The sequence below is a fragment of the Ascaphus truei genome, chromosome 7, assembly GCF_040206685.1.
Source record: "Ascaphus truei isolate aAscTru1 chromosome 7, aAscTru1.hap1, whole genome shotgun sequence".
NCBI lineage: Eukaryota > Metazoa > Chordata > Amphibia > Anura > Ascaphidae > Ascaphus > Ascaphus truei.
In genome coordinates this window covers 55,002,386-55,025,475 of record NC_134489.1, presented here as the reverse complement: position 1 = coordinate 55,025,475, position 23,090 = coordinate 55,002,386, and the positions used below count along the sequence as shown (strand labels likewise).

The 23,090-nt window shown below is 41.5% G+C and overlaps 1 protein-coding gene across 1 annotated transcript in view; it reads right to left on the bottom strand.

Moving 5' to 3' along the window:
- The window catches only part of PTH2R (parathyroid hormone 2 receptor), a 272,319-nt gene that overhangs the window by 102,636 nt on the left and 146,593 nt on the right, over nt 1-23,090 (bottom strand). Inside the window, exon 7 of the mRNA XM_075608453.1 lies at nt 6,228-6,381. Within this exon, the coding sequence (XP_075464568.1) occupies nt 6,228-6,381 (154 nt within the window). The remainder of the gene's footprint in view (nt 1-6,227; nt 6,382-23,090) is intronic.

The window sequence follows — 23,090 nt, the reverse complement described above, 5'->3', positions numbered from 1 at the left end:
ACCAGTTTTGTTACTGCTTCAAATTTTGTCACATCTTTCAGAACTCAATTTATATTTATAGTTATTGATTGCTAATGTTATCTATAATGAGTTTGTAAACAAAGACTTTGCGGTTTATATGAAACTGAATTACATGCTGAGACATAATACAGTACAACTTGCCTTTAAAACATAAAAAGAACCGCTATTCTTGCATTTCCTTAATGATATCGTTTAGTTACTCCCCCAGTATGTATAAATGACTATTTTTATGATATGGAGCAATGTGAAAATCAAGAGCTTTAACAAAAGCTAAATCTGTCATTTTAAAGTGATAGGTACAGTACAGTAAATCTGTCAAATCTTATTTTAAAAAGAATAAGAATTTATGTAGCTTTACTACATTTCTATTATTTTCTTATTGACCCATCAGAGCAATAACACAATGAAGACAAATGGGAAAATGTGGTTCTGTATAAACAATGTATTTTATACTGTACTTATTTACTATATGTATTTTAATAAGGTATTACATTTATTTCAACCATCTCTCTTTACAATTTATCTCACAACTGAAACCGTTATGTGCTAAGTTTCTTCATTAATTGTGTACATAGATTGTTTTTTTTTGTTTTTTAACAACTGGGGCTTTTGTACAATTCTGAGATTGCTGGTAATTATTCACAAATTTGGACTAGGATTAGCATTAGATTTTCAAGCAAAACTACAAAAACAGTTATACAGATGCAGCAGTCGTTATTAAAAATTTTCACGGAGCCGTTTTGTGTGCTCTGCGTATTACACGTGGAATTCACGCCGCCAATCACACCAGGCACACCTGTGTTTAACGCGGTTGGTTTGTTTGAATTTCATGGATTCTGATTTCTTTTTGTGCAATTCTTCGCGTATCCGTGGCAGAAATGAATGAATTGTAATGTGTACAGTACTGTGCTCCGGTGCTACTGTGTCAATTTGCAGGTGTTTAAAAACCAGAACACTAAAATGCCATTTTATGCACTCGATAAAAACACGAGTCAACACACGTCTTAAGGCGGTACGGTTGGAAGAAATCACGACCATGGCATGGGTATTCCGAGGTATACAATGCGTGAAATGTTCAAATAAAAGCCGCTGCATCTGTAGTAAATTGCATTTTTAGGAATATGTTTATGAAATTCTTTATTGCCTGGTGATAGTTAAACAGCTCTATTGCTTATGTGGAAATTACACAATCATGTACAGTATTCCATTAACATGAAAATATCCACATTATCAGTAAGCATTGTATTTATACGGTACAAAACTTACATCAGCATTGAATAAAGAGAGTCTACTGCATGTTACAATCTAAAACAAAGAATAGATCAAATGCTGATTTGTGCAACCGTTACGTAAATAGTGAGAAATTATTCCACTGAATGGTTTAGTTTAATATATTGAAAGATCATTTGGTTTCTACGCTATACATGAATTCTGCCTACATGACTATGATCAAACAGTGCACCAACCAGAGAATATGTATTCGTGAAAATGATTAATATCATTATAGGGGAAAGACAGACATGTAAATCATTCTCCATCTCTACTCAAATATCTTTGTCTGTAAACATGTCTGTGACAGTTTATGCCTTTTTTTTCATGGCCTACTGATTTGTCGATAGCGAATAGACGTACACATTGGTTCAAGGCTACGATAATTAATCTCATTGTACATGAATATCTGATGTCCTATCAATTGTGCTAAATGTGAACAAGCATTGACCCTGGTTTAGAAACGTATTGTGAGATCCTCAGTCTCTAGACAATCTACACTTCAAAAGACACAAAACGTGCATTAATTAATGCAAGATGTGCAGCAATCATTATAAAGTACTGTACTGTCATTTACAGATAACTGAAAGAAACCGTGAATGGCAATAATCCCCCATACTGTACAAACTGCAGAAAAGTTTCCGGATTATTCACTCTTGTGGACTTTGACAAGACAGACAGGAAGACATGAACTGTAAACTAGAAAGCAACTTTATAGTAGATATTTCTAAGGGAAATTATTTTTTAATTATCATATATAATTCTGTCTATTTTGCAGAATTACCAATGGTAGTTCTTCCAGAAAAATACTGTGATAAAAAAACAACAACCACAGTTAATGAGTTTTAACATCTAAATCCTACAGCTCATATACAGCTTATAAAGTAAGATTTATTGAACCATTAACTTCTTTAAAATAGCTCTAATCTAAGAAAAATTGAAAATGATTTTCTTATTTAAATTCCAACACCTTCATGTTAACACATTCAGCAATAAAAAAACAAAAAATACATAGCTTGTATAATAGTGTTTAACAATTATAACCATAATTTATTTTATACTTGCATATGAGTAAAGTCATGTGCTTTTAATGCTGTTACATTGTAATAATATTAGTTTTTTCTTGTATAGCACTGACAGTGTACGCAACACTGAACATATAATTTTTGCAGGCATGAGTACCTGCCTTAACAATCTATTTTGTGGTGCCTGAAGCACAGAGGGAAAAAGTTACTTGACCTGGGTAACAAGGAGCTGACATTGGGATTTAAACAAGGTACCCCTGCCTCAAACTCAGCGCCATTGTTTTTGTCAGAAATTGTATAGCAACCATACATACTGTAATAGAGAATATATTTGATTGTTTTGCTGTTGGCCATTGTTTCAAATAAACCAACATGTATGTAGCTACTAATCTGCCCTCCCTGACACATAGGCCATGGTAACAGTACAGGCAGTGTTAGGACCAATCCAGGGTTTAACCCACTAGCAAGCAGCTCCCTTGAGTGACAGGGGGAGGCAGACTAAGGCCTGTGTTTTGCCCAATAAGGGGCTCAGCGCTTGGACTCTCCCCCTCGGTATTTAAGGGGCTGCACAGCTAAATTGTTTCAGAGTGTCTCTCCCTTGAGAAAGACATATCATAGAAGAGTGTGCACATGGCTCTGACCACCTGCTATCCCCTCCCATAGGGGAGTGGGACTGATACCTCTGACCCTAATAGGGAGTCAGGGAAGAGCTCGGACCACATTTGTGGCCATGGCCATGGGTGTTAGTCCAGGGACCATCTGGAGGCTGGAGGCCTAGTGTGTGCAGTGTTCCAGTGTATCCAGTGCATTCTCTATGCAAAGAGAGAATAAAGTGTTCCGGTTTATAAAACATACTTCTGCCTCGTGAGTGCAATCTATCAGGGGGAGAAGTGTGAGTTCTCCTGCAGAGATTATCTCCACATCCCTGGAGCCTGCAAGAGATGGAAACGCTGACACCAATGAGATAAAGAACCAACGGCTACCCTACAATCCTGTCCTGATGTCCCCACTACCACCGGCAGACAACTCAGTATCCTATAAACCAGCAGGGTAAATCTGCCAGAGGGTGGGGGAAACACCGCTACATTTGGAGGCGCTGCTGAGATCATCAGGGCAGGTTTTCAGCAAAGCAAAATGGAAAGAAAGAAGGTAAGCTTTCAAAGTGAGTACTGAGAAAGGATAGGAGGCCAGATGTAGCTCTAGGGGACTCCTACTACCATAAAAGGGTCCCAACTTCCCCACCAGGGAGCTGCAGCCTGTGCTGACGTAAAGGGTAAACTGTGTAGAAGCAGATTGCTATTGCTGTGGTTCTAAAACACCCTGAGGACAGATACGTGTATGACGCGTGGAGGGTTGGTGTAGTGGTTGCCTGGGGCCCAGATACCTTTGGAAGGGGACTGCAGTGTCAGGGCCAGACGGGGTGGCATTAAGGTACTGCCGGGTAGTGTCTGAGGAGGGGTGCCTGACCCGCGGGTGCCAAGAACCTCTGCTTGAGGAGCTATCACTGTACTGCTAGCAGCTGATGCACAGGGAGCCGCAGAGTATTCAGATTGAACTGTTATCGTGTGCAGCATCCTGGAGGGGGGTTTGCCTAGCCAGGGGTATCTTTCCTGCCTCAGACCATATGCATCGTGCAGAGCGCAGGTTCCCACCAAAATTGCGAGGACCGCGTGTCAATGCACTTTATTTAACCCAAAATGGTGGTTCCTCTTACAATGGATCAGCCTGCAGGATTGTGCCATACAAAATGGCGGTTCCCGCCAAAAACGTGAACCACGTGTGCTAGCTGCAAAAGAGTTGCAAGCTTTTCCTCTGCAAAGATCTGCAAGGGCTCGGCGCGAAAGCTGGAGCCGCGCCTACCTACTGTGAATGGCTCTGCACGAAAGCCAAGACCACACTTTTCCCTATTCTACAAGTGCTCATCTTTCCACCAATGGAGGGGAGGCAATAATCCAACCCAACAGATTGTCATCACTGTAGTGGGAGCAGGATTGCGAGCTACAGTACCACACCTTCAGTTGCTCATTGACAGCAAGCAGCACCGAACTCTCTTCCCTGTACTACTGATGTTGACCACCCAGCTACAGTATACTTATTATGAGTAGCTGTAATTTCTCTCACTACCAGCTACCGGGAGGCTTAGAGCACATAGAGCACATATTGAAGTGCATTTGCCCATGCTGTGACTTCCCCCGGCAGGGACATCAGTCTAATAGCAACATGCCATAGGTGTGGGGCCTCTTTCTGCGACCAGCTATGCCGCTGCCTGCGGTATCCAAAGCAAAAGATATAGCTGTCATGCAGACCAGTGCGACCGGGACTGAGGCCTCAAGAGCGGACGCTCCCAGGGGCCTTTGTGCTCTGGTTCCAGGTCCGGAACCCACGCAAGAACCACCAGGTAACGGTGACTGCCTGGGGAGAGGAGGGGCACAACCGCTGGTGCCGCAGGAGCGAGGCCGCTGCCTGCTAATAGCCGTCAGTGAAGACAAAGAGTAGAGTGCACAATACTGTATACAGATAATTAAAGCAGAAATAAATATATAGATGTACAGTACTATCCTGTGATGGGTGCTGCAGTGGGGTGAATTCGATCCCAATTAAAAACTACCCTTGATAAATGTCCTCCTAAGTTTCTAGGACCATTCTCGATCATTGAGAAGATCAACCCTGTGACCTATCAGTTACTGGATTCCTGTAAAACACCCAGTATTCCATGTATCCTTGCTAAAACCCAGCATTGAAAACACTTTTCCAAGTTGAGTCCAGAGCCCTCCGACCAACAGTACGTACAAGTCCATGGACAATCGAGGTTCAGGTGATCTGCTGAAATGCCAAGAAGAGTGGCAGATGCCAATTCTTTCAGGTGGATTTGAAGGGTTATGGTGCAGAAGACCGGCGCAAGGAAAGGGTCACCAAAGTATATGCCACCAAAGTATATGCTCCTCGCTTCGTGAAACATTTCCAAGCCATACAGATGCAGTGGCCGTTATTCGAACATTTCATGTGTTGTATCTCTTTGCTTACCGGGAGATGGTGCGTGATTTCTCGATAGATTCTCATATTAAGACGCGAGATAGCTAGTCTTTTGATTGAGTGCAGAAAATAGCATTTTAGCGTTATCTGCAATACCATCAAGAAACTGAAGTGGGCGATCGCAAGTTGTTGTCTTAAAAATCTAATTGCAATTCAACATGTCTTTTATTGCCGTACAGTATTTCAAGTGTGTGTAATTGTAATTTGAAGAGTAACGTTATGAGTTCAAACAGTACACATGGGAAAGAAGTCCTTTCTGAGGCTCCTTAGCCAAAAATACAAAAATTCAATGTCGCCTCTTCTGACGAATGTAAAATATGTTTTCCACGAATTAGTGTTTCTCAAATTGGAACCTTGTTAAACGCATATTTATTGAAACGCATATAATTGAAACTACTGTAGTCTACATTAGTTCTTCAGCAGCAACTGTCTAACAAACTCACAGCTAATCCCTGCAACACAATGGCATCAGCTTGGGACTGCACCACTATTTATACTCCTCCTCAGGTCCTCCTCCTTCCCTATTATAATTCAATTTTTTGGATTCAGTTTACAATTTCAGATTATTAATCCCCCCTGCAGTCAGTGATAGAAAAAACTGTGGATTTCACTTGCTTAGACTGATCCGTGGAATTCCACGTTTGAAAGGAACTGCCCAATCCGCAGGAAACAAATTGCCCTACATAATACATCTTACATCCCATTTACTTAAATAGGCCATAGAGTGTCTTATGGAATAAAAATGGTTAATACATATTGGGCCACAGTATTAAACATACAATTTCAGCATCCTGATAATGAATTATAACATAACTTGCCTTTTACTTAATCACTGTACAACCCCACTACCAATAGAAAGCAAAATACAAAATACCTTACCCCAACCTATGAGTGTGAAGCCCCATAAATATTTTGTGTCTGAGAAGAAGGCCACAAAAATCAAGCTGTGCAGGTAGAGTCCTTCAACTAGAATCCAATAGTAGTTTGTTGCCAAGAAGTAAATGAACATTACAACGGCAATCTTACATCCAACCTGTAAAATATAAACATGACTATCAGTAACAGAAAGGCACATAAATAAAGCCAGTGATCAAATAGGGTTGTTCAGGAAATAGGAAAAACTTAAGGTATACTGTATCTTCACTGAGCTCTGTTAACTGGGGGAAAATGAAGTGATGCTATCTAAACCAGGAACAGACCTTATTTACCCTTAGTTAATGCCTTATTCATTAAGGAAATCATATGTAAAAATAATGTCAGTAACTGATAGGGTTAATGTCACATAATGTCTGAATTATGCTGCATTATCAATAACACAGCATTATTTAAATCTTGGCGTTACTTCCAGCCAAACACAGAAATAAAGATATTACTGGGAAAAAAGGCAGAGGAGAAGATTCATGGGTTATCGCCCCTGATCTGGCGTTATCTCCCGTTGAATTCCATGGGAGTTAATGGTAGATATGCCTCAGAGACAGAGGGGAAGATCAATATCGTAGAGGGCACATTTACTTATATACCACATCCTTCTCTCCTCTCCAGCAGAAGCCCTATTTCAATAGCTGGCTTGCAGTATTTCTACAGTTATATATCACTTAAATAACTTAACATTATTTCCCCTGGCGTTATCTTAACAATGCATAGAGAATGTGGGATGAATATAATATATTGAGCTCATAATTTATAAATACGGCCTTTACAAATAACCTCAATGCTTTTTTTTATGGTATTAAAACCTGATAAACATCATATTAATTGCTTAAGTGAAGCCTGTGTTAGGATTAATGGGTGTTAACTAAGGATGGCTGGAACTGTCAAAATCCGTTCACTGGAATATCCTTGGCTTTCCCTCCTTCCAAAATCCCTCATGCGATGTAAAATTCATCGATGTTTTTGCCACTTCAATCCGTATGGATTATTTTAAATCTCCCTATACGGCTCAGTTGCCCCTCCTGTAAGACTAGTGAGGTTATCACAAGCAACTGGTTTAGGCTCAGTTGGAACTGTAGGCAGAAGAGCGTTAGCAGTTGTGGATTTACGGCAACTGATCCTGCTTGTACCAGGTGCCGGAATATGTGAAGTACTGGGCCTGCTTCAACCCCCGTTGAAAGTGTGTCTGGAAGAATCTGCTCCTGCACTTGTTGAGTCTGGGGCAGGGGAACAGGTTGTTTGTTAAAAGTAGCCCTTTTTTTTTAGAGGAAGCAGTCTGTAGTGTTGATTTGGGGTCTTTTAATGAAACTCGGATTTCAGTGCCACCTTTGTCCCCTGCTATTTCTTCATTGTCATCATTGACACCACCTGATTCCATCCTGACAGTGACAGAGACTGTTGAGGCTTCCAGCAAACCTGCTGTTTGAACAGTTGCAAGAGGAGCAGATGTATCTGGACATGTTGTGTGCTCTTGTAAGGCAGGCTGGGGTCATGGTTCCAGGAGCAAGATCCATATCTAATCTGGTGGGGTCCACCATAACAGATTTTGACACTGATCTGGTTTCCCCTGCACCAGTCGAGTCTGCTACGCCCAGCACCTCTATGGATATTTCTGCTTCTCTAGCGTATGTCCTGTAAGCTTCAACAGGAGAGGATGTGGGGTTTGACAAGGTGGAACCGCAGGCAGGAGGACGGGGTGGGATAACAGAGAGCGCTTCAAGCGTCAGGAGGTCACGACTGTAAGCCCATCTGGTCCAGCGTGTCCCACAGTGGAACTTGGAGAAGCTGAGGGTGACATTGGTGGTGATGATTGTGGCTCTTCCAATGAGTTTAGAGAGTCGTCGAATCCTGGAGAAGGTTAGGAAGAGAAATGCGGACATGCCTCTCATCAACATCATGGTGTAAGTTCCTGGTGGCGCACCATCATCATTGAGTATTGTTGCATGATGATGGTGTTTGATGTTACTCAATCGCTTACTATCGGAGTGGAGTTACTGTATGTTCTTAGTGTATGTTTCGTAGTGTTTTTTAAAGAGCACAATGATTATATTGCGAAATTCTAAAGAACACAAACCCTTTCTAATAGCGCATCTGAGTTCAGATGCATAGTTAAGTACCTGAACGCTCTTTAATTGTTTGTCTGATATCAGATGCATTGAACATTTTTCTGTATTTGGTATAATTTAAAATGATCTGTACAGTGCACGGAACCCCTTAGGGTGACAGGGGAAACCAAGCCTTCCTACTGTACTAGTAAATGGAAACCCATGGGAAAACACTGTCTAAGGAATTGAATATCTCCTTTTTCAAACATCCAAATCCACATGCTGTTCCTGCTGCTTTCTACATGACTTTGCTCCTTTGACATACTGTATTGTGAATATTGCTGCTTTGGTTCTTCTGCAGTTTTACTATGACAGAGCCAACACCCACCTCACTCAGCCCCCCCTTTTTTTTGTATATATTAAAAAAAAATAAAAACAAAACAATATATATAAAAAAATTAAATATTAAACATTATAGTTAATAACGTTAAAAAAAGTTATTTAAATTACAAATATTGTGTTACCTTGTTAGACATGGTTGTTATTATTATTATTATTATTATTATTATTATTCAATGGAAGGCTTTGTTAAAAGCCTTTCCATTGATTCCAAACAATCACATCAAGGATTGACATTCAGTAATACATTTTAAGCCTCATTTTTATTGGTTACATTATATTAATAATGTTTTTCAAAGCTGTGTTATTGACTTTTGTTTCAAATTCGTATGCATATGCAATATGCCAAATTGCATCTACTTTCCTTTATCGACTATCATTGACATAGATAATATGAGCAACTCATCAGTAAATATTTCATTTTCATTACTTTTTTTTTAATTTCCAGATTATACCCATGGTCTTTCATAATAGAAATTAATATGCAATATAAAACATTGGATATTATGTAATTAATGATCATAAACATTAAATGACAACAGTAAAAATGACTAATCATGTATAAACTACTTCAATTACTACATACTGATGCAGCGACCATTATCCAATCATTTTGTGGGTTGAATTCCTTGGTACACTCGGTTTTGGTGCATGATTGTGACTACAATCAATCAGATTGGGGATATAGTTCTCATAATCTGATTGGCTGAAGTACCATGTGATGGCAACCATGTTGGATTTTGTGACATCATGTTAAAGGGAAAGGAAGCACATCCATTCTGATTGGCTGGCTTCACTCCTTTACATGACCTCACATAACAAATAATAAGGCACAGATGGCGTGTGAAAAAAGCCTGTGCAGCCTCAATTGACGGCAAGAAGCCGAGGAGGGAGGACCTCCTCCACCAAAAGGAGAAGAAGAAGACCCCAAAACGGATTAAAATTAACAGATGAAGATAAAGAACGAAGAAAAGGATTTTGGATTTTTTTTAACTGGGCCATTGCTGTTTGGGATTGTGGATTGGCTCGAGAGTTTGCGGAGACCCGGGGAATTGGAGGGTGAAGACATCTAAAGGTAAGAAAAAAAATTGAATATACAGTATGTTATATTTATTTTACAGGCTTTTTCACTGTCTTTTTTATTGCTAATGTCTCCAGAGCAGAACTGCATTGATTTGAGGTCCGGCGACCCCTTGCTTCCCAGGATACAGGCTCCGTTATGGGGTGCCGGTATCTCCAGAGTATGTAAATGTCCTATGTCACGTGACGGGACATTTAAATGCATAGAAGATACCGGCACCCCATAACAGGGCCTGTATCTTTTGAAGCAGGGGGTCCCGGACCTCAAATCAACGCTGTTCTGCTCCAGAGACCCTCTTGAAAAATACACTAGTAATAAAAATTAAAAAAAATAATTACAGCTGAGATTTGCGCAGGGAGAGGCGACTCTCTCTCTGTAGCAGAAATAACTCGCCAGATGAGCCCTTTACACAGGAGCAATCATCTCGTCGCCGGCTACTCGCCATTTTTGCAAATGTTGCTATCACTGGTATTTGGGGCTTTCAGCATACCGTGATAGCAACGCTGTAAAAAATGGCGATTTAAAAACCATGGCGATTTTTTTCTATTGGACTTTACTGCATGAGGCTCTAAATGTTTTATTTGTACAGGATAATAAAGTTAAAATGAATAATACAAAAATACAACGTCGCCTCTTCTTCCGAATGTAAAATGTATATTCCGTGCGTGTGTATGTAAAAATGGAACCTTGTTGAAATGCATACAGTATGTTTGTCATCACATTTCTACACATGCGTGTCATTATGTAACCTTATCCAGAATTAAATTACTGTACAGTAAGATACAGTGCATTTCCTCACGGAGTCTCTAGATATCTCCTGTTAGTGTATATAAATAGTAAAAAACTTTTATTTTCTAGATTTATATAGTATACTGTGCATACTGTATACTGTACAGTATATCAGTGAGAAATGTTTATATATTTAAATGCCTTTAGAACTTTACAATAAAGTATGTATACTGCTACTGTAAGTGAATGTAAACAGTAAATGCAATGTATTTTAAAGATTTTTATAGTGTATGTCAAAGATATATTTAGATACAGTATATTTAAATGACATCAACACTTTATTTATAGTACTACTGTAAGTTTATTTAAGCACTAAAAGCAAATTAATTTCAAGATGTATATATACAGTATGTCAGTGAGATATATATATATATATATATATATATATATATATATATATATTTAAATTCCTTTTGAACTTTACATTACAGTATGTAAAGTGCTACTTTAAGTGTATGTAAACAGTAAAAACAACATATTTTAAAGATTTTCATAGTGTATACAGTATTGTGTCAACGAGATATTTATAAACAGTATATTTAAATGCCTTTAGTACTTTATGTATAGTACTACTGTAAGTGTCTAAACAGTAAAAACATGAACTCACCAAAAAGTATATTTAAAGAATATTTTTTTTTATTTGTACAGGATAATAAAGGGAAAAAGAATAATACAAAAATACAACGTCGCGTCTTCTTGAAAATGTACAATCTTGTCTTTTTCTTCTTCGCAATGGCTGGTGCTTCTTGGACATCTGGGTCTGTAAAGAAAGAGACAATATTCTATATTATCAATCGCACCGTACATTATTTCCTGCATGTTAGAAATAGAAAAGAAGCATTAAACAATGAAGTAATTTAAAACAGTCAACTTTTTAAAATTAGATTAAAAACATTGTTTAAACAAAATAATTTATATACCACTCTCAATAATATCAAAATTGTACTGAATCATTAAATCTCTGAATGATAATGGGTGCTACTTATGTGCTAATAAATGAATATTTACAAAGTGGAGAGTTCAACTGAGAGAGTATCAGCAAATCCTCCACAGAAAGCACATTACCTTGGTGCACACCAAACTAATACATTTGTATGTTTTATATGCTGTGATGTACTTGTAGCCCTTGTTCCACCGCCCCCCAAGTGGGATAGGGGTGGTTATGCCATTATCTTCTACTTTTTTGTGCTGGTGTAAACCTGTAGGTTCCAGGAGGGCTGAGCGCTCCGTGGTGGTGTGGGGAGAAACAGGACAGGAGGGACAGGTTACCTGGGTCTCAGTTGGTGCAGCGCCCCCAGCCAGCAGGGATACTCTGGGGATGTTCAGGGGATGGGACCCTACGGACGTTCCTCCATACAGAGACAATAACAGACAGTCTGGTCTTTTCTGATGGTTTATTTCAACAGCTACACAGGTCATAGAACATACTTTCTTCATAGCTATACTTCACCTCTCATGCTATTTTTATCCTCCTGGCCAGAGCCCTGACTCAGGCCTAATTCTCTCCCCTTCCCTCATGGGTGGGAGGGAGAGGCTCAATTTTCTTTCTCCTCTTTACTCCATTCCCGGGAGTCACTGAACAGATCAGAACTGAACTAAATTTGGGAGGATGTCAGAATGTATCATCTTTGGGAGTGTCTCTAACTCTGACTCATAGCAAGCCAGAGCCAGATACTGATAGGCCCACACACAGACAGGGCGTGTTCCAACCAGTATCCACCCCTCAGATTGACAACCTCAGAAGTTGCTAGGCCCACCCTTGAATGATATATGGAAGGAATTAACCTTTCCACTGCCTGCACTAACAGGACTGACAGAGGAAAGGCCGAGGGAAAATAAGTAGCTGCCGGAAGGCTAGGGTAATCCTGAAGCAGAAAGTGTTTGAGGGGAGGTACATAGGACCAGCACCTTCCAGGATATGTTCCCTTCTCTCTCACCTGAGCCCTAATTAATAAGCTGCAAGGTAAAAGGCAGCACAGACAGTTTCCTGTGCTGCTACTGTGCTGATCTGAAGGCACACACACAGACAGCCATGTGAGAGATTGCAAGGGGAGCTGCTGCAGGTACAGTGTGTAAAGTGGGGAAAGAGCTTAGTTCTCACACTGGTAGTTAGAGACTAAACTGTATTAGTCAGAACTCCTGAAAGGAGTTAGGTCTTTTGTTTCTGTGTTACAGTATGTTATGAGTTAATCCTGTTCCTGCTTTGTACCTTGTAAATAAACCATCCTGTGCACAAATGCTAAGATTTCCTGCCTTTGATCTGGACATAAGATCTTACGCTGGGACTGAGACGTCACAATTGGTGGAGTTTAATGCGGGCAGTCCACAAGGCACTGAGTAGTGGAAACTATGGAGGAATTTCTCACCACGGTACAGCGTGCCCAAGCAGAGAATACGGCTATTCTACAGCGCAGCCAAACAGAGTGTGCTGCTACCTTAATGCAGGGATTGCAACAATTGTCAAAATCCCATGATGAGAATATACAGCGGCTGACAAAGTCACAAACTAAAAGTACTGCGTTGTTAGTACAGCAGATGGTGCTGTCCCTACATCAGACGCTAAAAGAAGACAAAACGAGGTGCAACTTCACCTACACTACGTCCAGACTAGTGGGGCCCAACAGGTCGCTCACCAGGTAAAATCTCACCTCATCCAGAAAATGACGATGGACAATGACGTAGAGACGTACCTATCGATTTGTGAGCATACAGCAGCCCGCAAAGGATGGCCATCCGAGCAGTGGGCTGGAATGATTGCTCCCTTCCTGGTGGGTGACTCGCAAAAGGCCTCTAATGACTTTGAGCCAGAGCAAGCGAAAAACTATGAAACCCTGAAGGCTGAGATTTTGGCACGGCTAGGTGTCACTGTCGCCGTTCGGGCCCAGCGGTTCCACTCCTGGCGTTACGATGCAGAAAAGGCTCCACGCTCCCAACTCTACGACCTCATCCACTCTTTGCGGAAATAGCTCCAGCCTGACGAATGTACAGCCGCCGCCGTCATTGAAAGGGTCGTCATAGACCGATTCCTGCTGTGTCTTAATCGCACCATCCAGAAGTTGGTCAGCCAGAATGACCCCCAAAACGCAGAGCAGTTGGTCGCTTTAGTAGAACGTCCCTTTACTGCTGAGGAGATGTCCCGGCGTTCACGTTCCGATGAGTTGTCCGGTTCCCGATCCCCGCATGTCAGGATGTCCGGTAAGTGTTCATCGGCCTAAGAAGCCACAAGGACTCATAGACTCACATAAAGGAGTTGGGAGTCCAAAGGCCCATAGAAGGGGCTCTAGTCCCATTCTCTCCAATAGACTGGAGGAAAAACCCAGACCCAGTTTTGGGAAGTACATTGAATGCTACAAATTCCAAAGTCCACAGTAGTGAGCATAAATGGGGTACCAGTTAACCCCGATGTTACGCCATCACCACCCTACTTTGTCCTCAATAACGGCTTATTGAATAGGGTAGAAAGAGAAGACCCAGATAGGTTAGAGCAGCTACTGGTGCCAAAGCTCTTTAGAAGTCAGGTGTTAGACCTAGCCCATAGCCATATCCTGGGGGGACACCTAGGGGTAAAGAAAACCACTGATAGAATAAAGGCGCGATTTTACTGGCCGGTCTACACAAAGAGGTAGAACATTATTGTGCGACATGTCCAGAGTGTAAAATGACCTCACCACTAAAGTCGTTCCGTAGCCCGTTAGTACCCTTCCCCATTATTGAAGTTCCTTTTGAACGTATTGGAATGGATCTGGTAGGCCCGTTACCTAAGTCAGCAAGGGGCCATCAACACATTCTAGTCATTGTAAACTATGCCACAAAATATCCAGAACCAGTTCTCCTCTGGAATACATCCGCTAAAGGCATAGCCAATGAATTAATGTTGTTTACTAGGGTCGAGATCCCCAAGGAAATATTAACGACCAAGGGACCCTTTTTATGTTTCGGGTTATGAAAGATCTATGCAAACTGTTGAATATCAAACATTTACACACCTCGGTCTATCACCCTCAAACCGACGGCCTAATGGAGCGATTTAACAAGACTCTTAAACATATGTTGCGGAAGGCCATAGACCGAGATGGTAAAAACTGGGACTTTCTCTTACCTTATTTATTGTTTGCCGTAAGAAAAGTTCCTCAGTCCTCTACAGGTTAGTCCCCATTTGAGTTGTTGTATGGGAGACACCCACAAGGATGTCCTCAAAGAGACCTGGGAAACAGAGTCAACACCCCACCTAGCGTAATCGAGCATATTTCACAGATGCAGGATCGCATTGCAGCAGTGTTGCCAATTGTGTGCGACAACACATGCAGCAAGCACAGAGTTCACAGCAGAACTCTTATAACCGTAATGCCAGACTTAGGGTGTTTAGGCCGGGAGATAAGGTGTTAGTGCTGGTACCTACAGTAGAATGTAAGTTTTTGGCCACCTGGCGGGGACCCTGCGAAGTCCTAGAAAGAGTAGGAGAGGTCAATTATAGAGTTAGACAGCCCGGGTGGAGGAAGTTGGAACAGTTATATCATGTGAAACTCTAAAAGCCCTTGATAGAGAGGGAAGCGTATGTTACCGTAGTTCAGACTGTTCCATCTAGGGAACCTTCTATTCCTGTGTTAAGAATTGCTGATACATTGCCTAGCCCTCAGAAACAGGACGTAAAGGAGTTTCTTGTGCGCAATGTCCGAGTTTTCTCCCCTGTACCCGGAAGAACCTCGGTTATTGAGCATAACAACCATACAGAGCCAGGGAAGGTCATACATGTTAAGCCCTATAGATTACCTGAGGCTAGAAGACAGGCCATTATAACCCCTAAGATAATGAAGGGCTTAACCCCATCCCACGAAGCCTAACCGCCCAGCCTGGGTCATCTACCCCCTTCACTAACCCTCTCTACACCACACACAGTAATGGGCAAAAGCCCCATTTGCCAAATATGGCTAATAGCCCTTTTAGGCATACGTAGCCACATTGACAACCAATGGGCACTCTATTACCCTATTCCTAAAAAAACCCTCCCCCCCCCACACACATCACCACCACCATACACAGTAATGGCAAAATACCCTTTTAGCCATATATGGCTAATAGTGCATTTGCCCATTCAAAATAAATCAATAGCCAGCCACCCTATAGTAAATTAAAGTTTCTTACCCCTACCAGAATGAAAGCCTTTCTTGTCCTTCTCTTTTGTGCCACCAACATTTACATTAAAACACTAGCTACTGACCAGTAACCCTTAATTACCTTAGTGTGTAGTAATCTCTATGGTAATTAAGGAGTGAAACCCCCATACCCAAACAGGAGTCCTAACCACCCTCCCTGGGGAAACTACCCCCATCTCCCAACCCCTCCAACCCCATTATCACACACACACAAATGGACAAAAGCCCTAGTAGCCAGATATGGCTTATAGTGCTCTTGTCCATTTGTGATGCCAAAAAAAATAATACACAATTAAATTAAATACACATAACAATACATTAAAAATAAACACTAGCCAAGAAATCCATTGATTGTCACTGTCATTACCTAAGCCGTTTATCGGGGCACATATTGCCAATGTCGCTATCAATGGGAACCACCCAAAAATAAATAAATAACACATTTTAATACAATTAAACTAAACAGTAGCCAAAAAATCCATTGATTGTCACTGTGGCTATCTTCAGTATTCTCTCAACAGGGGCATAGATAGCCACATTAGCCACTTTACTCAATCAAAGTTGTTCTTATCCTTGCTGGGAAGAAGGATCATCCTCCTCATCCGATTGAGCCACCAACAACTCTTGACCCACTAAACAATAATCCTCAGCTTAAAGTAAAGCATGATGTGCAGAAGTCCACTATCCTCCGTTGCATGAAGAGGAGTCATTGGTGAGTAGATCTTATTGTCTTTTTTTTCTTCTTTCATCCCTTCTTTCCTTTCTTGAACAGGTTCAGGAGATGTTTACATTCCATCTTCTTCATGTCAACTGAGACTTTTAGGCCTTATATAAGGCATGTGATTTCACATTTGCCAGACATATGGTTCATCCACCAATTCGATTGGTGGATGTACCATGTTTCTGGCATCAGGTTTGACAGAGAATGACCTCTCTACCAAACTTGATCCACCAATCCGATCGGTAAGTACAGTACAACTTTTATTTACTATTGGGTGGTTGGCTGTTGATTTATTTTAAATGGGAAATAGTGCTATTAGCCAATTACTTTGTGTGGTGGTTGTGAGAGGCGGGGTGTTGGGGGCATTGGAGGTGGTGTGTAGGGTGCTCATTGACAATGTAGCTATCTTTGCCCCCGTTGAGGGCATAGATAACCACAACCACAGTGAGAATCAATGGATTAAATGACTAGCATTTTTTTTCGTACTGTATATTTATATACAAACAACAAGCAAAAATTAATTTTGTGTATTTGCTAAAGTAACTGTGATAAATTAATGCAGCTGAGTGCAAAACAAAATAACAATTTTCAAAAGGTGAGTGTGGTGCAGCTCTAGAAAAATATTTGTTTTTACTTTGTCTTGATTGTAGAGGCACAGCATCTTCACTCTCATGTGGAAAAAAGAAAAACACAGGTAAAAACAATTGTACAGCTCTGTGAATAAATTGTGGTGTGTTGGTTTCAGTAATGGTAATGAACTTAGATTTACTGTAAAAAATCAGGCATTTCAGATATAAAGGGATCAATGGATTTTCACTTCATCTCCTCAGCAAAAGCAATATAAAAGACAAGAAAAAAAGACAGAAAATAGTGCAACACTGTTTATAAATAATTGTGTGCAAAAAAGGGATAAAACAACTAACAAACGTAATGAGGTACTGTAACACGCATGTGGATCTCCGGAATTCAGGAAGCAGTGAATGTAGTCTGCATCTCTGTGCTCAGTGCAGGAGTGTCCAAACACTTCCTGGTTGCAGGGGAATGATGTCAGAGGCTGATGGTAGTTTGGGATGCAGTTCACCTGTGTTTTCAAACATACAGATGCAGCGGCCGTTATTCGAACACTTCATGCGGTTAATACCTCGGAATACCCATGTGATGGCGGCGATTTCTTCCAACTGTACCGCCTTTAGACGCGAGTGCAGAAAGTTTTCTGTTTTTTAAACACCTGAAATTGACACAGTAGCACAGTACTGTACACATTACAATTAATTCATTTCATTGCATTTAATTGCACACAATCCATGAAATTCAAACAAAGCAACCGCGATAAACATGTGTGCCTGGGGCGATTGGCTGCGTTAATGCCAAGTGGAGTACAGCAGCGCACACGAAAACGTATACGTGATTTGTCCGAATAACGACCTCTGCATCTGTATCAATTCAGTCCAAAAAGTTATCTGTGCTCCTGTGCAGAGTGTGCTTGTCCAATACACCAGTGGGGGAATTGGTAACAATTGGTAACAATCCTATACGTTTCATGTATTGAATGAGCTTCATCAGAGATGGGAATCAAATACCCAAATGGGTGGTATTTATAGTCCTTGACCTGTGATGCACAATTGAAATGTATATGCTTATAGCCCTCTTTAGTAGCACATAGTATAAATATAAACATAACCAATTTATTAAACAACATCATAAAACTATAGTCTTAAAATAAATAGATGCATATCTGTGAATAAAATAGGGGAAGAAGGGTGAAATTAACAGACAATTAGAATATCTTGATTGAAATATGAACCTTATGCTAAAAGTTAGGTGATAAAGGAATTTATATCTAAATCTATATTAAGACTGGCTGGGTTAAAAAGTATTGAGATGATACATTCAATTGGACTCTCTTTGACAGAGATCTTTCAACCTTTTGCCTCATCTCCAATTAGAAAAAATGCAAGGAAGTCCGCGCTTGCGCTGTCCTCTGTTTATTAAAAAGAACTGCATGTCTCTTGCTGCCGTACGCTGGCGAACTCCACAGTCTCCTATAGGGTGAGCCCCCTTAAGGGTCAAGGCCACAATGCAGCACAACAAAAAGAAGCGGGGAAAGGTGCATAAAATAGAACAGTCCCCCAATAGGACTGAGCATGACATGAAAAATCATCATACTGTAACAATAAAATATCAACGATTTTATTTTACAACTAGCTACTGCTGTATGAGCAGATGACTTGGTATGTCCAGAAGCACAGCCGTAGGAGTAGGTGTATCAGGTTCGTACCCGTCAAGCTCAGTCTGCTGGATTTTCCTTCCCTCTGCCTGTCAGCTTCTCCACCAAGGAAAATTCACGTAGCAGCCCCTTGTGACTTCTACGCATTTCACACTACGTGCTTCATCAGGAGTTGTGTAAAGGAGGTACAGTAGTTGCCACCGGTTGGGTGGTTAGGCCTCTCGGGTGGGTAGTGGTTCGGGGTAACCCTTTGATTACCATAGCGGTTACTACCGTAACGGTAATGAAGGGGTTAACCCCTCCTGCAAGCTTCCCGGTAGGCCTAACCACCCATCCTTGAGCAACTACCCCGTACACTCACCCCTTCTACCCCCAATAAACCAGGTAGTCTGGCTAAAACCCTTCATTGCCTTAGCGTTTAGCTGCTAAGGTAATGAAGCTGCTTTTATTTTATTTTGATAACATAGTATTGCAGCAGGGGGTCTCCGGAGCTCAATCGCATTGATTTCAGGTCTAGGGACCCCCTGCTTCCTGAGTTACAGGCCCCGGCAGTTGCACCTGTAGAGATATGGCCACCTGTATTCTGCTGCTGCCCAGAAAAGATGCATCCAGACTAATGGCCCATCATATTAACACAGTGGGAGTCCCATGCATTTGAATGGAACTGCAGGGACCCCCGCTGTGTTAATCCGATGGGCAATTAGGTCTGGCTGCAGCTTTTCTGAGAGATAGCAGCAGATTTTCCTAAGGCAAAGGGGAGAATACAGGTGGCTGCATCTGTATGTTTAGACGACCCACATGTCTTCGCAGCCTTATTGCAACATATGGTGTGTGAAGTGGGACTCTGAGTGGCTCCTGCATTCAAAGGGCCAAGCAAAACAAACTATTACTGCATGAGCAGGCCTAGCAAAATAAACAAAATGGACTACTAATACACAAACAGCCCAAGCAAAATGCTCTACTACTGCATCACTTTCAGCAACAAGCCCAGCACTAGACTCAGCAGCAGGTAGCGCAGGATGAAAGGCTGGCCAAACTGCTATCATGGTCCCCTTGGCCTTCTAGGCCAGACCTTTTGGACAGCCCACCAGTTCTCTTGGGAAAATGAAGCTGACAGAGGACCCAGAGGCTTTCATTTCAACATTTTAAAGGATCTGACCGGTGGTACGCTGGGCAACCACTTTGGTCCCATCCTCATAGGAGAAGCCCAGGCTGCATATCGGATCCTTTCGGCAGACCAGGCTATGGACTATAAACTGGTAAAATCAGCCATTCTGTATCACTTAGACTGGACCCCAGAGGCCTAACGGCAATGGTTCTGTATCTTTGAAATTCACCTCCACAGTGAGAACCCGCATCATAGCTCACTCCTTTATGGACTTGTGTACATGGTGGTTAAATCTCAAGCAGCACACCAGGATGGTATTCTCGAACAAGTCATTATGGAGCAATTTCTACAGGTTATTGCCCCTCCCACTTGCTCCTGGATAAAGCACCATGCTGCCAAAGCCCTAGCCTTGTCAGTGCAGCACGTGTAATGTCTCCTTGGGTCCTAGGGCAAGTAGAATGAACTATACCTCACAGTACAGCTCCCACCATCTCCAGCTGCCACCCAAAGGAGGAGTCCAGACCAGCATGGACACCACAACCCACCAGCTCTGGACCACCAAGCCCAAAGAACGGAATAACTGTTACAACAACAGAAATGTCCTGACGCTAGGGCCCTTTGAGATGCTCATCTACTTCCCAAGGTCGGCTCCTCGCCAAAAGAGAGGATCTTCTGAGGATGTTGCACACATCCTGGTATCCAGTCTCCCATCCAGTTTAGTGGTATTCATGTCAACCCACGATGAGAGACCCGTCTCCGTATTCTTCCTGTGGGGAAACTTGGACACCATCCTATGGAGTGCCCACAGATGGATTGCTCTTTCGGTAGGACCATTTCCACAGCCTCTACAAGAGAGAGGTTAAGCCATGGCTACTTCTCATCCTCATTGAGGATACATCTTTTTATCCCAGAACAACTTACAGTTTTATTAGTATTCTCAATGTTATGTTTCCACACATTATCCATCTTACTTTCAGAAGTACTTGGGATATGCGCATTGCTGGCTGACTTTAACTTTCTCTTTCAATACCCATTTCATATCTCTTCTTACCTGGAATTTCTTTGTTATCAACTAGACAGAGGGGGGGTCAGGGAGAGTGGCCTTCTGCAGTGTGATTGTTGTGAATGTGATCCATTGACAGTCTCAGTAAGTTCCATCTCCTTATACTTGCTTTGACGTTTATTATGCTGGTGGCTTTGAGTATTACTTGTAGCTGGAGAATCATCTGTATCAAACAGCACCACTTTTAACTAATTTAACTTGATCAGATTTATCACCACCGACAACAATACCGCCACCACACCCATAACAACCTTCACCAAAATTACATTAATCTCTTCTTCCCCCACCTCTACTTTCCAAATATTTATTCAACAGACTATAACTGCTATTTCTACTATTAGACATGTTGATCTAATTATTTTACTGCTGAGTGTTAAAGCAGTGCCCTTTGTCACTCGGCAATAGTGTACGAGTAGATAATTAGCAATTACTAGGATAGAAAAGAAAGCTGCAGTACAGCACTGGATAAATGGATAGCATGTTAGCCCAGACTTTCATTGGCAAAAACTGTCAGAATTATTCTGAAAATGCTCTGGAACAGCTAGCTTATTAGCTCATCCTTGGGATGATTTTTCCCAGAAATATCAAGACTTGGTCATAAAATAATAATATAACTGCAGCTCTCTATATTCCCATGAATAATAGACTCCAATCAGTCACAGTAATAATTATAAAGAATCATGTGTGCAGCATAAAGCAGACCAAGAGCCCTGGGCCCACTTTAGTACACGAAAGAAAGTCCGGGCACAGCCAGGCAATGACAACTGGATATAAAAATGTATGAATAATGCCTGCCTACTGATACAGGTTAATGCTAGCGCTGCGTGGCGTGGCACATGTGTTACATCAATAACATGTATACTTTTGTGCACTAGAGGGATTTATTAGGACTGGTGTCATTGAGCGTTAAAGCAGCACCCATTGCTACTCGCCAATAGTGTACGAGTAGATAATTAGTAATTACTAGGATTGAAAATAAAGCTGCAATACAGCACTGGATCAATGGATAGCTTGTTAGCCAAGACTGTCGTTAACAAAAACAGAATTACTCTGAAAATGGAGACAAAAAGCAGAAGGCACACTAAGAATCAGTTTACAAATAGTTGTTTATATTCGTTAAAAAAAAAACTTCTAAAGGACAATAGCATAAAAAATATTTAGATACAAATTATAATGAAACTTACAATTTGTGCAAAAAGATATTAGAGGCACAGAACAGAAGATCCTGATGTACAGGTGAAGATTAAAGTAGGTCCGGACCACGAACACCATCAGCTGAATAAGATCTTTAATCCTCTCTCCACCGGTCTGTAGCTCAGCCAATAGAAATGCGTGAAGCAACATCACGAAGCACGTAAATGCGAAACGCATAGAGGTCACGTGAGGTTGGTGTACTTACATATAGTATTTCATTATAATATTTGTCTGAATTTTTTATGCTGTTTTCCTTTAGAGGACTTTTTTTAACGTGCAGTATACAAACAACTATTTGCAAACTGATTCTCAGTGTGCTTTCTGCTGTTTGTCTCGGTGCTACTGTGAGCTCCCATTCTGGGAACTCACAATATAGGAGGTAATGGGAATTACAGTGGTTTAACTACACCTATATTGGACAGCACAAGCGTTGGTATCCATATCTATTTGCTCTGAAAATGCACTGGAACTTCAAACTTAATAGCTTTGCTTGGGATAAGACTTGGTTTTATAATAATATTATTATAACTGCTGCTCTATATTTTCCGTTGAATAATAGAGTACAATTACACTAATAATAAACACATGTGCAGCATGAAGGCTCAGAGTCCTTAGCCCCCTTCACTGAAAAAAATGCAAACAAATTTCATGGAGTAAATAATGTTTTGCTTTTTGAATATAATATGAGTACAGCTAAACCCCGTTATAACGCGGTCCTCGGGGTCCACCCCGAGACCACCGCGTTACTAACGGGGTCGCGCTAATTTAAAAAAAAAAAAAATGGCCGCCGCATCAGTGTTTTTATCCGCGGTCCCGGCTTCCCCCTGCCACCGCGTGACAGGAGATGGGAGGGGGGATTCCCATCCGGTCCGGCTCCCCCTGCCACCGCGTGACAGGAGATGGGAGGGGGGATTCCCCTCCGGTCCGGCTCCCCCTGCCACCGCGTGACAGGAGATGGGAGGGGGGATTCCCCTCCGGTTCCGGCTCCCCCTGCCACCGCGTGACAGGAGATGGGAGGGGGGATTCCCCTCC